The 15,917-nt window shown below is 36.6% G+C and overlaps 1 protein-coding gene across 2 annotated transcripts in view; it reads left to right on the top strand.

Moving 5' to 3' along the window:
- SOS1 (SOS Ras/Rac guanine nucleotide exchange factor 1) overlaps positions 1-15,917 on the top strand; it is a 130,804-nt gene that overhangs the window by 68,066 nt on the left and 46,821 nt on the right. For both annotated transcript variants that reach the window (XM_018055149.1, XM_018055148.1), the window contains exons 7-8: positions 152-262; positions 337-435. In XM_018055149.1, coding sequence (XP_017910638.1) covers positions 152-262; positions 337-435 — 210 coding nt within the window. The remainder of the gene's footprint in view (positions 1-151; positions 263-336; positions 436-15,917) is intronic.

Genomic DNA, 15,917 nt, shown 5'->3' with positions numbered 1-15,917 from the left:
TTGCTTTGAGACTTTGAAAAAATATGTAATTGTGCAGTGATAAAGTGCTCATAATTTAAGTGCCCACTACCTGCAGTGTTTATGGAGGTAGGTTAATTTTTCTTTACCATATAGAAAGATTATTTATGTTTTACCTTTTTTATTTTCTAAGGAACTGGCATTTGATCCATATGAATCATATGCTCGAGATATTCTGCGACCTGGTTTTCACGATCGTTTCCTTAGTCAGTTATCAAAGCCTGGAGCAGCACTCTATTTGCAGGTATAGTAATTTTTAGATTAAGATATAAGATGCCTGGAAAGTAAACTTAAAAATTAAATCACTTTGTTTTCTAGTCAATAGGCGAAGGTTTCAAAGAAGCTGTTCAATATGTTTTACCCAGGCTACTTCTAGCCCCTGTTTACCACTGTCTACATTACTTCGAACTTCTGAAGGTAAGAAAACTCTTTCTTCTACTTATAAAATATTCAGGTGTGATACAGTTTTTTACCAGTTTATTTGTGAACCATTATGTGAGTGCTCAAGAATATGTCTATATTTGTTTTCTTTTTCTAGTTAAGCAAATATATACGAATCTACAAAGCATATTTTCTCCAGTTTTAATTGTGAATTTTAAAGCAGTCATCAGATATTTTTATCTTGTGCACTTCTTGCTTTCATGGCCAGTTGTTTGGAAGCAGTCTTGGATTTGTGCATCCTAGTCTCCACCTTGGGACCTCAGCAGATTCAGGGACTTAGATAAGGGACCACATGTTGGATAATGCCAAAGTAATGGAGAAGGTTAATCACCTAATTTTTGTAGCTTAAGTTTGCAACTATGCCTATAAAAACTACTTATTATTAGTTTAGATACAGTAAACTATAGTAATCCTGGTGAAATATTTCCCATTTGATAATAGTTCAAAATACTCAATTTTAAAAGTACTGACAGAAGAAAGGATTTTGCTTTTTCCCCCTCTTTTCCTATTATGCACTGAAATTAACTAGGGAAAAGGGGAACATTAGTCTGTATAAGTTATAATTCAATAGTGTAACTTAGTGATTTACTTTTAAATATCTTATGTAACTAATGATGTCTGCTTTGGATTGGGCTTCCCTGGTGGCTCAGAGGTTAAAGCGTCTGCCTGCAATGCAGGAGACCTGGGTTCGATCCCTGGATTGGGAAGATTCCCCTGGAGAAGGAAGTGGCAACCCACTCCAGTATTCTTCCCTGGAGAATCCCATGGACGGAGGAACCTGGTGGGCTACAGTCCACAGGGTCGCAAAGAGTCAGACACAACTGAGCGACTTATAATTCAATAGTGTACCTTAGTGATTTATTTTTAAATATCTTATGTAACTAATGATGTCTGCTTTGGATTATGGATAATATATCCTAAAAAACATCAAGTTTTCTCAAAAATTTTAAATAACAAATGAGATAATAAAGATATTTTATTTATCTGTAATGAACTAGCCCCATAAAGACAAAATATGATATGTATTAATACTATTATTATTTCTTTAGCTTTAAAAAAAGTTTCATTAAAGAAAAATTGTATTTAATATCATGCTGTTATGGAGTATGTATTATTAAAAATCAGATGTATAGTTTGCAGGAGTGCATGAAGAAATGGGGTCTCTGTAATGAATCAGTGAATGAATAGAAAGCCTCTAAATGTAGTAAACTGAAGGAACTCTCATCCTTCCCAGGTCTTTCTACATTGTAGGAACTTGAGTTAGATTTCTTAAGCAGGACTGTTTGAATCAGGAAAGGACTGAGGAAGTTGATGAACTTAATCACCAGGCAGAGTTATGGAGCTCTTAGCTCTCTGTTCTAGGCTGCAAACAGAATACAATGTATGGTCTTCAGTAGTAGAGGATGATTATTTTAAGAGGATAATCAAGAAGAAGCATTTGGTGTATAAAATCATTCTTTGTAAAGAATGACAAACCATAGTCTCAGAATGGGTCATTTGCACACAAGTTTATTATATAGACCTTTTCTTCATAATGGTATCTCCAATAATGGGATTTTTTACCTGAGACTGTAATGAAGTTCTGAAGGATTAAAGACTGTATGAATCTTGAAGCAGTCATTAATTAATAAGTAAGAACAAGAAGCTTTGATGAAGTTTCAGAAGGCTATTAAAATCTATCTTAATAGTATAAGAGAAATTATTTACTCCCCCAAATATAGGCAATTAAATTAAAAAATTTTTAAGTTATGGTATTGAAATTTTTATTTTATAATTGCATCTATCAGCAATTTAAAAGATTTCTACTGGTAAACACCTGCATTCCTTGTTCATATTACTGCCTAAATTTCATTGCAAAATTAACAGTATATTGGGCAGGAAATTTTGCCCAATTAATTCCACAGATTGTCATCACTCCTTTTTCTTCTGCCTTCTCAGCTCTAATGTACTATTTGTGTTTACTGTCTTTCATTTCTATTTGTTGGTATGTTGCTTAAATTATTTTATTGAGCAGTGTTTTCAAAGTGTATTCTATGGACTGCTGGTCCCATAAGAAACTCTAAAAGTCTGGGGGAGGGAATGCCTTGGTGGTCCAATGGTTAGGACTTTATGCTCTCACTGCTGAGGGCCTGGGTTCAGTCCCTGGTCAGTGAACTAAGATTCCATGGGTTCAGTGGTCAAGTATACTTGGGAAAAACTGTATCCTTAATTACATTCCTAGAAATGTTCAGTATATATTAGAATATAAAAGGCTTTGTAAACTTGTGCTATAAAGCAATCTATATAAAACAATCTAAAGCAGTTAATTCCCAAATTAATTAGGCCATTTGTTGTTGTTTAGTCACTAAGATGTGTCCAGCTCTTTGTGACTCCATGGACTCCTCTGTCCATGGGATTTCCCAGGCAAGAATACTGGAGTGGATTGCCGTTTCCTTCTTTGGGGGATTTTCCTGACCCAGCAGTTGAACCTGCATCTCCTGCATTGGCAGTCAGATTCTTTACTACTGAGCCACCAGGGAAACCCAAATAGGCCATGAAACCCTTAAAAACTGTAGTGTATTTCTGGCAGTTACTTTGGGAAACTGTCGTAGAATTCTTCCATCAGAATAACTGAAAGACCTTCTAATACTTAATGGTCTTAAGATTTTTTTTCCAACAATATGATTCTCACTAACTCTAAATTTTTTTAATCTGGTTATTGCCATAACTCCAAGTTCCAACGTGGACTTGGTGATTTTGGACTCAACAATGATTAAATAAAATCAGCAGGGAACAGCAAAGTCTTAAGACATCAGTGACAATTGGAATAATTTAGCTATGGCATGGAGTGACCTTTGAAGGCTCATTGGACTAGATAGGAGTCTGATGTTTCTTTTCTGATTCTAGACTGGTAGCCAACTTGTTGAGTAACCTGCAACAAGTCACCTCACCTTTTGAGCCTTGGTTTTCTTATCTGTGAAATGCTTATCTTACTGGGTCGAGTGTATGTAAAAGTACTTAACATACAATAAAAATATAAATACCGAGTATTGTCATTACTGGAGACTTTTCTTCTTGTCTCGTAGGTTATCTTCAACTTAAACTAACATTTTACTCCCTTCGTCTTTCACCACTTACCTCCCTTTCCTGCCTGCCGGAATTTGTATTCCATTTCTTTGTTGATCAGCTCAGATCCTTCAGCAGAAGCTTCAGGCCATCTTTGGTTCTTCTCTCTCCCTTATTTGCAGAGCATCATGGTTTGATTCCAGAAATGAGTCTGAAATCCAGTCTGTTTCCCTGTTGCACTGGCATGGCCTTAGTCCAGACCCTCTGCATGTCTTTCCTGGGTTACTGTAGCAGTTTCCTATAAGGTCTTGTATCTCATGGAACTCTCAGTTTGAAAAGTGTATTTAGTGTCCTTGTGAACTGGGACACAAAGTCTAAATTCTTTAGCTTTTCTTCAGCCTCATCTCTCAATACTTGGTGTTACTTACCTTATGCTTTAGCCATAAAAAAATTTCCAAGCAGCCCTGGAAATGTCAAATCTGTTCAGAATTCCTTATCTTTTTTTCTATTTCCCTGAAATTTCTCTTCTACCTCTGCCATCCCCTTTCATCTGAGAAATTCCTGCTTATCAAAGAGTTTGTTCAAATCTTGATTCCCTGTCAAGTTTCCCTTCGTTCTCTAGGCTGATCCTTTGACTAAGCTGATTAATTTTCTTCATATCTCTATAGAACATGTCTCATTTTTATTGTCTACCTTGTCATTGGAATGGAGCTAAACCCTATGTATCTTTGAATTCTCTTGCCTAGTAGTGTTTGGCATTTAGACGTTTAATAAATGCTTGTTACAAGATGAATAGCAAAAATAACGTAAGTTTTCCTTCTAATTTATGTTTGTAGGAATAGTTTACCTGTAAATTGTATATAATTACATTTACTTTGGAATTTTTTTTTTTTAATTTTTGTTTTTACTTTATTTTACTTTACAATACTGTATTGGTTTTTCCATACATTGACATGAATCCACCATGGGTATACATGCGTTCCCAAACATGAACCCCCCCTCCCACCTCCCACCCCATAACATCTCTCTGGGTCATCCCCATGCACCAGCCCCAAGCATGCTGTATCCTGCATCGGAGATAAACTGGTGATTCGATTCTTACATGATAGTATACATGTTTCAATGCCATTCTCCCAAATCATCCCACCCTCTCCCTCTCCCTCTGAGTCCAAAAGTCTGCTATACACATCTGTGTCTTTTTTGCTGTCTTGCATACAGGGTCATCATTGCCATCTTTCTAAATTCCATATATATGTGTTAGTATACTGTATTGGTGTTTTTCTTTCTGGCTTACTTCACTCTATAATCAGCTCCAGTTTCATCCATCTCATCAGAACTGATTCAAATGTATTCTTTTTAACGGCTGAGTAATACTCCATTGTGTATATGTACCACAGCTTTCTTATCCATTCATCTGCTGATGGACGTCTAGGTTATTTCCATGTCCTGGCTACTATAAACAGTGCTGCGATGAACATTGGGGTACATGTGTCTCTTTCAATTCTGGTTTCCTCGGTGTGTATGCCCAGCAGTGGGATTGCTTTGGAAATTTAAAATGCCTTAAACTTTACAAATTCAGAAAATAAAAGTTTAGTTATTGATAGTATGACTTTAATGGCACTGAAACTGGAAAAAAGAAGTAACTCCCTTACCCACCCCCCCACCACTCAAGTTAGCAGTCAAGTCTTTGAAACCTTTAATTAACTTTTTCACATTAAAGTTTATTTAACATCAACAACAACAACTTCCTTTGTGTCCTTTTGAAAACCTTATTGCTCCAGTAATGTGATTTTTCTATGTGAAGATTAATTTGCTTTATTAAACAAATTTAGAGTTGTTTTTTGAGGCTAAGTATTTTGAAGGTTACCAAATCAGCACATTGTTCAGTTCAGCAAAAATAGTAACCTTTTCTTTGTTCTTTAAATATATTATTTTATCCTTTTAAGGTAAACTCAGACAAATGTTAGAAAAAATTATCCAGGATGATTTTGAGCAAATCAGTTCCCTAGAGCTGGATACATATAACCTAGGAGATATAACTTGTCTCCCTTAATTTCAAAAGCAGGTTCACATCTATATTGTGACTTGTGCATTAGTGTATTAGTTTCCTAGGGCTGCTAGAGCAAAGCACCACAGACTGAGTGGCTTAAAAACAAGAGAAACTTATTCTTTCACGGTTCTGGGTGTCGGCAGGGCCATACTGTCTCTAACGGCTCTGGGGAAGAACCCTTCCTGCCTTTGCTATAGCCTCTGGCATACCCCAGTAGCCTTCAGCACACTTTGGCTTACAGATGCCCTCACTTCCATCTTTGCCGCGGTCTTTTTCACATCACGTTCTTGTCTGTTTCCTCTCCATTCAAATTTCTCCTTCCTTTCTCATACGATACCAAGTTAGTGGATATAGGGCCTACCGTAATCCAGTGTGACCTCATCTCAGCTTGATTATATCTGCAAAGACCCAGTTTTCAAATAACATCATGTTCACAGGTACCAGGGGTTAGGACTTTGGAGGGAACACAGTTCAACCCATTACATTTAGTTTTTGGTATACTATAAAAAATTATATCCATTTTTGTTTTTCTGATTCTTCAGTATATACTGACTTGCTTAAACCCTTAAAAATATATTTTTTGCATAGGCCAATTAATCATTGCTTCCTGATCTTAGACTTTAAAATTTAATTTCAGTCCAACAGCAATTTAGTGAAAAGCCAACAATTGCAGTATTTTTCGAATAGTAAAAATTCACAGGGATATAGAATTACTAACAATCATCTGAGTAAGACTAATGTACATAACTGAGGTTGGGGTTATCATGTATGGTTTCCCTTAAATGAAAAAATAATATAAAATTTAACATTTAAAACCTCTATTCTTTTCTTAGGTTTCACTGATAATAAAAAGTGCAAGACTAGGAAAATAATTGAGAGAAAACATTTCCAGGTTTAATTTTAACACATCATAACAACCTTCTGCTTTTAGATAAGATTAAAAACCAATAGAATAGTAAATTTTGCAATAGATGTTAATTCGTTAATAACAGTGCAGTGCTTGTCTTGGTCACAAGCTTTACTTTAGAAAATAAGAGACACTAAGGATTGTAATCTGAATGCTCACATGATTAGATGCTTCCTGTGTTACATATTAACATTTAATTTCCTAATATTCCTCGATTTTTGTGTACTGACTTGAATAGTTCTTAAATTTTCCCTTTAACATCAGAAATATTACCAAAATTATAGTCCCAAATGCTTAAGTACAGAATTGTGGGACAGGATTACAGGTAAGAACTTAGATCTGAATGGTGCAGTGAATAGAAAACTTAGGAACTGAGGGATGTTAAAAGTAGGGGATACTTTTCCTCCCAGAGTAGTTTTTTTTTTTTTTTTTTTCCTTTTTCAGGATAATATACAACAAATGGAAAAGGCAAATATAAATTGTGCTACATCATTCACTTTAAACACCCCTTAGTGGCCTTGACATAGTGCTCCAGAAACTCTTTTGTAAAGAAATATGCTCTGCAGACCCCCTGCTACAGACACCATGTATGCATTTGTTAATGGCTTTGGTTTGTTGCTTTTTCATATGGGGAGTGGGAAAGTATCAAACATCTTCTACTCTAGGTGATTTCTTATGTAGTTTTTTCAGTATTCTCCATCTGGTTGCTGTATGCTTCAGACCATTTTTTAAATACTGCTCATAAGCCAATGTTTAATACCAGCAATAAGAGGAGATTTAGAAAATATAGCTTTTCTATAAGTATCACAAAAATAAGCCCAGAAAAGGTCTGTCTAGCTTCCATTCCTTTGAACTAGCTTTCTAAATTTAGAAATTCTCTTCCAGAAACCATGGACTCAAAGCATTGAGCTAAATGGTATATCTGACCACAGATGTTGATGACTAAAGTTAAACATAAAATAGTGTAATTCAGGAACCATTATAAACAAACAGCTGATTAATGTTTTACTCTAGTTTTAAAACTTTAAATCAACTAAACTGCTATGAGGAACAATTATAGTTTTGGTGATTTTCTCTTTGATAAGAACAGAGTGATGGTTTTGAAAGGTATTTTGTTTCATAAATGAGATTATCCTAACACTTTTTAGGGTTAATTTCCTGTTTAAAATTTCAAAATCCTTTCGTGTTTAAGATTTTTACCTTGCATTTACAGTACTCCTTTCTCTGACATTTTTCTCATTTCTCTTCTTTCTGGAATGCCAGTTACCATGTGTGTAGAACTACTTTATGTTGTCCTGTACGTCTCTGAGACTATTCATATTTCTTAAAACATTTTTTTGTTGTTCTTCAAAGTGGTAATTTCTATTGCGCTGTCAGTAGAATTATTAGTTATTATACTTACTCTAGAATTTCCAGTTGGATTTTGTTTTATAGTTTCCAGAGACTCCCTATCTGAGCACTCAAGACCATGTTTTCCTTTAATTCTTTGAATATGGTCACATAAACTACTTTGAAGTCTGTCCTAAACCTGACACCTGGGCCATATGGAGCCAGTTTCTACTAACTCGGTTTTTCCCTCAAATATGGGTCACATTTTCCCAGTATTTTTGCTGGCTAACATCTCTGGATTCTGTTGTGTTGAGGACTGTTGGGGTTCCGTTTGTGCATCTGTCTTTTGCTTTGTTTTGGGTTGTTGGGTTTTTACTCTAGTGGGCAGTTAACTTTTCTGATTTGCGTGTGTGAGTGCTCAGTCGTGTCCGACTCTTTACAGCCCCATGGACAGTAGCCCACCAGACTCCATTGTCCATGGAATTTTCCTGTCAAGAATACTGGAGTGGGTTGCCATTTCCTACTCCATGGATATTCCTGACCCAGGGATTGAACCCGTGTCTCCTTCATTGATAGGTGGGTTCTTTACCCCTGTGCCACCTAGGACTCAACTCAAATTTGTCTCTTCTGTGTTGTGTAGCAGCTGATATCTCTGTTCACTTTTTAGGATTTCCATATGCTACTCTTTTAGCCTAATTCTCTCCCGTCTGCCCTACATGTGAATGACTTGACAGACTAAATGTTTGGGCAGAGGTAATGTTGAGATTTGGGGGTACAGTCTCTGGTTCCCTTACACCTAGAGATTCCCCCTTAATTTCCATGCACTCTACCAGACTCAGGCTCTGTTTCCTAACACCTTAAATGAGTAAGACTTCAGCTTTCTGCTGTCTGAGCTATGTACATTTGAGGAGTAAACTCAGTTTAAGAAAAGCAGAACTTTATCCATTATAGCACTGTGTTTCAAAAGTAGATTCTCTCTCGTCTCTGCCACATTACTTCACTGGAGTCTTTTCATGCATTCAGAGTTTAGCAGTCAGCCAGATGTTTGAGTAGAATTCTCAGATTTTGTGTCTCAGCCTTCTGTAGTTCATTCATTTCCAGATTTCCCCCTTCATTTCCTCTTATATTCTGCTAACTTTCATCTCTAGCCTGTAACTCTTCCTTTCATTCTTCCTCACTCTCATCATGGGAGGTTGGGGGAAAACCCTAATCCCACAACTGTACACTTTCTAGTTGTAACTTTTTAAGAGCAATAGTACTTCTGGTTTATGCTCTCTTTTAGAATAAAAGAATGTTTTCCAGTGCCTATAAATATTTTTAATTTTCTGTTTAGATTGAATAATTGTTATCTGCAGATGGTTCTCAAGACTACTACACCACCATTACTGGAAGTTCTTGCATTTTTATAGCTCTGCTTCAGTATTTGTTGTGGCTTTGTTATCTGTGACAATAGGAGGGGATACAGTGAGGGATGCAACTCAGATTCCACAGGTAGGCAAGAGAGCCGCTAACATTAGAAAATGTATTCTACTAAATTTAAAGATAAAAATAGCTAAATCCTGTTTAAAATACAATTTGAATATTGGGCATATTTAAAAATCAGTTGCATTGGTTATTTGGGGGGCTTCCCTGGTAGCTTAGCTGGTAAAGAATCTGCCTGCAATGTAGGAAACCCCAGTTTGATTCCTGGGTCAAAAAGTTCCCCTGGAAAAGGCATAGGCTACACACTCCAGTATTCTTGGGCTTCCTTGGTGGCTCAGATGGTAAACAATCCACTTGCAATGTGGGAGACCTGGGTTCAATCCCTGAGTTGGGAAGATCCCCTGGAGGAGGGCATGGCAACCCACTCCAGTATTCTGGCCTGGAGAATCCCCATGGACAGAGGAGCCTGGCAGGCTACAGTCCATGGGGTCACAAAGAGTTGGACATGACTAAGCGACTAAGCATAAGCACAGTTCTTAAATCATCCTCTATCTTTTTCCTCACCTAGATAACATGCTTGAGCTTAAAATATTCCCATACAAAAACGTTACACAAATTTTATCTGATTAGCAGGAATTCTAAAAACTTTTTACAGTTACCTAGGATTACTTACGGAGAAGGCAATGGTGACCCACTCCAGTACTCTTGCCTGGAAAATCCCAAGGACAGAGGAGCCTGGTAGGCTGCAGTCCATGGGGTCGCTAGGACACAACTGAGCGACTTCACTTTCACTTTTCACTTTCATGCGTTGGAGAAGGAAATGGCAACCCACGCCAGTATTCTTGCCTGGAGGATCCCAGGGACGGGGGATCTTGGTGGGCTGCTGTCTATGGGGTCGCACAGAGTCGGACACGACTGAAGCGACTTAGCAGCAGCAGGATTACTTCAATCTGAAAGCGTAATAGTGATACTTGGAAACAGCTATCCTTGTTTTTCTTTTTTTGCTGTTGTGTTATGACTTCTTCATCAAATAAACACTGTATTCAGTTTTATCTCAGGAAATTCACCAAACTCTCTCCTTTTCTTTAAGCTAAAAATAAAAATAAATTTGGCCTTATTACAAAAAATTGGTTTTAAGTCAGAATGAAAGGAGCTTGGTAACAGTATTCACCAGCATTTTGGCCTTTCAGTTATATTTCAGTTTCTTTCTTTTTCTTTTTCTTTTTTTAAGTTGTAAGATCTTTTCTTTCATTAAGTGCTTCGCTGTTTTTAAAAAGTTTTCAGAATTTCTAATACTATAATATTTAACTGGTAATTATTTTACTAATAGATAATAATACTTTTATCATTATCTGTCTCTGTCATTCTTTTGTTCAGAAGTACTTAAAAACTTTCTCATAGACAGTTTTAATTCTTATTATATACTTAATGTTTGTATTAATTATAATTTTCCATTTTTCTGGACAGCAAAGAAAGACAAAAGGGGATGAATAAAACCAATTTAGCACAATCTTAAGAACTGCTGTAGATATTTTAATGAATCCATTTACTTTTTTTTTTTTGGAACCAACGCATACCAATGTATAGTCACTTTCATTTTAAAATTTTTTAATTAAAAAAATTATTTTTTTACATTTTACAGGTACTTTTAATTACATTTTATTTTTTATTTTAAAATTAATTTTATTGGAGTGTAATTGCTTCTCAGTGTTGTGTTAGTACACAACACTCTGCTGTACAGCAAAGTGATTCAGCTATACATATACTTATATCCCCTCTTTTTTAGATTCCCTTCTCATTTAGGTTACCACAGAGCATTAAGTAGAGTTGCCGTTTACTTTTTTAAAACCATAAAATCTTGCCATGTCTTTCTTTGATAACTGCGTGTTTCAGACTGGAAACTGAACTTACCATCAGTCTGATGGCTAAGACCATTTAAAACCCATTTTAATAGGTATATGGGCTTCCTGGTGGCTCAGATGGTAAAGAATCTGCCTGCAGTGGGGGAGATTGGGATTCGATCCCTCAGTTGGGAAGATTCCCTGGAGAAGGGAATGGCTACACACTCTAGTATTCTTGCCTAGAGAATTCCATGGACAGAGGAGCCTGGCTGGCTACATGCTGTGGGGTCACAAAAAGTCAGACACAACTAAGTGACTAACACTTCCACTTTAATAGATATACAGAAAATTGAAGAGCATATAGTTAGCTAAAAGTATTAAATTATTGCTTTTTAAAGAAACACCTTTATTGAGATACAATTAACAAGCCGTACTGTTCTCCATTACAATATGCTTTTTTATTTTTTCAGATTATTTCCTTTCCCAAGCACCTGTAGGGGAGGACAGTTTTTTCCTCAACCCTATTAGAGTCTCTGGCTGGGTCTGAAAAGGAAACTGACAAAAAATTAACAGGAGAAAAGCATACAGATTTGTTTAATGTAAGTTTTACATGACACCAGGAACCTTACATATTGAGTATTTTAAACTGAAGGAACTTGAGAAAATAGAAATGGGAAGGTCACTGACCTTCTCTTTCCCTTATGCTATTTTCTCAAACTTCTTCAACTTTTAAAGTATTCAGTATACCAAGGTGCCAGATTGGGGAATAGTATGTCCTGAACCCTGTCACACCCTCCCCCTCCCCCACTCCCATCTCATCATTTACTCATGAAGTTTACATAGAAAAAGCAGTGACCCCTTTGCTGTCAGATAATAGATGTATCAATCCAAAGGTTACTTTTAGTAGCATGAAGAAAATCAGGAATTTATGCTGATTTCAGTAAGATTAAAGAGATTAAATGAAGAGAGGGGTATGAAAGAGGAAATGGGGCAGTGTAGGCTGTTTATTGTCCACCTATCTTTTGAACAGCTGTGCATATTTATTGTGTAAGCAAATCAAATTCACTTTCTTGAAAACTCCTCATCTTTCCCAGCAAAACCACTCTTTCTGTGTTAATTCACTCAGTGAAGTGGTCCCACTATCCATTTGGTTACTCAAAATAGAGACCTGGAAGTCCTCAACTCTTCTCTGTCCTTTTCCACATTACATCCACTTGTGTGTGTGTGTTGTTAGTTGCTCAGTCGTATCCAGCTCTTTGCAACCCTATGGACTATAGCCCATCAGGCTCCTCTCTCCATAGGATTTTCCAAGCAAGAATACTGGAGTGGGTTGCCATTGCCGCTTCCAGGGGATATTCAAGGTCCAGGGATTGAACCGGTGTCTCCTGCATTGCAAGCAGACTCTACTTGCTGGGCCATCAGAAAAGCCCCCTACTGACCCAATAAGTCCTTTTCATTCTTGAAAAGGATCTTTTGATTTCATCTTCTGTTCATTTCTTCTCAGTACCCTGAGAGCTGTGATCATCTCATCTGGGTTCTCACAAATCTCCATTTAGTCTCATCCCCACACATCCCCCAATTTGGTGTTGACTGGGTAACCAAACCAAAGCCATCTTTCTAAAATGCAGATTTGATACCATTGTGAAGTGAAGTCGCTCAGTTGTGTCCGACCCTTTGTGACCCCGTGACTGTAGCCTACTAGGCTCCTCCGTCTGTGGGATTTTTGAGGCAAGAATGCTGGAGTGGGTTGCCATTTGCTTCAAATCCTTAACGGCTCCCATTGACCCAGGTTAATGTTCAAGTTCCTAATAAGGATTGCAAGTCCTGGCTTGGTTATTGTTGACTTCTCCAGCATCTTGACCCATCACTTCTGTCCACCCCTAACCCCTTCCCACTCACCAAGTTCTACTCTTCAGCCTCATTTCTCTCAACGTTGGCCCTAAATAACTCTTTGAATTAACAAGCTATTTCCTCTGCCTAATACATTTTTTTGTACCTCTGTTGCCCCATGGGTAAACCATTCTTATCCTTCAAACCTTATAGTCATTTCTTTCTGGCAGACTTCTTTGCTATATTCTTCTGTCCCTTATTAGGTTAGGGATTCTTGCTGTATATTTCCAGAGTGCCCTGTGTTTCCCCATTATATCATTTTATTGATGAATTGTTGTCTTCTCTTTTAACACTCTAAGCTCTAACAGCAGTGACCAGATTTTGCTTCCTCACTATCATATTTTTATTACTTATGAATGATAGGGGCTTCCCTGGTAGCTCAGCTGATAAAGAATACTCCTGCAATGCAGGAGACCCTGGTTCGATTCCTGGGTAGGGAAGATCACCTGGAGAAGGGAAAGGCTACCCACTCCAGTATTCCTGCCTGGAGAATCCCCAAGAGGAGCCTGGCAGGCTACAGTCCATGGGGTTGAAAAGAGTCAGACACAACTGAGCAACTTTCACTTTCTTCATGAATGATAGATGGTTAATTAAATATTTGTTAAATTAATTCTGATTGGAACTTTACTGGAAGTCTTCTGTAGACTGCCCTTTTGAGTCTGTTTCCAGTCAGCTACTGCTAATATTCTAAATAGTTTCTAAAAATGTACAAAAGACCGTTTAATTATCTTAATAAGACTTGTGACTTTCCTCAACAACTTTGAACATTTTGCTTTTATCTCCTAATAGTGAACTATGTCATGTTATAATTTACATTTTAAGATTTCCTTTTTATATATTCAACCACTGACTAATTTAATAAAGACACCATTTCATTTGAATTACGATCATTGAAGAATTACACTATCTTGCTGCTGTACTATTTATTCCGTGTAATATATACCATATTGAAAATGGCCATCTCCTCTCTTGTCTTGGGGGAAAATGAGGGTTAAGTAAAGAAGATCAAATTTTGTTAATGTCACTAAAATCATATACTGGTTGAAATTTTATGTATTGTAGAATTATCTGCATATATGAAATTACTTTGACTCAGAAAATAACTTTTGAGGGGAAAGGAAGGAACGTCCTGTTATGAAATTTACCTCGTGATTTCCATCTTTGCTTTTGTTCTCACATTTTGTGATGAAATCTTATATGTATATATAATATTGAAGATAAAGAGAAATCCTTATTTTCCAAATCTTAATTATATTAGTATGTATTTTTAAAAAACTATAAAAGTACAGTTGGTTTACAGTAGTGTGTAAGTTTCGGGTGTACAGCACAGCAATTTAGTTATGCTACAGTATTTATTCCTTGATGATATGTTTTGTCATCCTTATGCATTGCAATTTGCCATTTGAATGCAGTAACTTTTATTTGATGAATATTTTTTAAACAGGTATTTACAGTCTTTTCAGTTCTCTGGATAGTATATTGAAAAGGGCTGAGAGATGAGACTCCTGGGTTCTGGTGCTGCCTGCCTCTATCATCAAGTAATTGGCAGTTCCTTCATTTTATATTATTTCGTGTTGGAGAAAACTAATTTCTAGAAATAAAAGCATATAGATTCAAGTTTGTTTTTTTAAAAGAGAAGGCATTATTTGATTGTGAATTGGACAATTTGTGAGTTGGACTCATAAAATTGTGTCAGGTTCAACACTTTATTTTTTTAAGGTATAAATCAATTGTTAATTTTATTCATCTACTGAATACTATTGTGAATTATGTTTTTCCAGTGTATAGCCTCTTAGTTCAGTTCAGTTGTTCAGTCGTGTCCGACTCTTTGCGACCCCATGGACTGCAGCACGCCAGGCTTCCCTGTCCATCACCCACTCCCGGAGTTCACTCAAACTCATGTCCATAGAGTCGGTGATGCCATCCAACCATCTCATTCTCTGTCGTCCCCTTCTCCTCCCACCTTCAATCTTTTCCAGCATTAGGGTCTTTTCCAATGAGTCAGTTCTTCGCATCAGGTGGCCAAAGTATTAGAGTTTCAGCTTCAGCATTAGTCCTTCCAGTGAATATTCAGGACTGATTTCCTTTAGGATTGACTGGTTTGATCTTGCAGTCCAAGAGACTCTCAAGAGCCATCTCCAGGACCACAGTTCAAAAGCATCAATTCTTCAGTGCTCAGTTTCTCAGGGTTTCCTTTGGGCACACAATATACCATGTTGACTACTGCTCCTTCTACTTATTTCTAAAGGATTCCTCCCCACCCCAAATCACTGGTGAAAGTGACGCCTTTCTTTTGAAAATGTAAATATAACCATCTCTATAGACCATTATGAGTTACCATTGTGCTTTAGAATATGATTCTCTGAATAAGGTTAAGTATATTTTCATATATGGCAATATATCATCAAGATTTGCAGTTTTTAGTGAACAGCATTTGTAAAATTAAATTGTTGCTGAAAAGCATGGATATCACTTTGGTAACAAGAAGATGCTGCTTTGTAAAGTTTCATTTACATACTAATTGCCCTTGCTTTATTTCTGTAGCAACAATAAGCTACCTCTTTGGTGATAGTTAACTTGAATTATTCTTCACCAATGCCCAGTTTAAATCAGCTATGTTAAGTAAAAGAAGCAAAGAATGCTTATAAGAAAAGTCATTTATTACATTGAAGTTTGTTTTAGATGCTTGACTAATGCTATAAAGGTAAATATTACATTTTAAAATTATTTCATCAGTAAAGTTTCATGTTTTTTCAAAGACTTTGCATTTATGCTTTTAAAATACATTTAAAATATTTTTGATATACCAGTATATTCTGTATGTGAAATATTGTGCTGTGCTTAGTAGCTCAGTAGTGTCTGACTCTTTGCAACCCGATGGACTGTAGCCTGTCAGGCTCCTCTGTCCATGGGATTCTCCAGGCAAGAATACTTGAGTAGACTGCCATGCCCTCCTCCAGAGGATCTTCCCAAC

The sequence above is a fragment of the Capra hircus genome, chromosome 11, assembly GCF_001704415.2.
Source record: "Capra hircus breed San Clemente chromosome 11, ASM170441v1, whole genome shotgun sequence".
In the NCBI taxonomy this organism is placed as follows: domain Eukaryota; kingdom Metazoa; phylum Chordata; class Mammalia; order Artiodactyla; family Bovidae; genus Capra; species Capra hircus.
The sequence above is the reverse complement of the archived record's forward strand: the minus strand, read 5'-3'. Positions and strand labels throughout refer to the sequence as shown.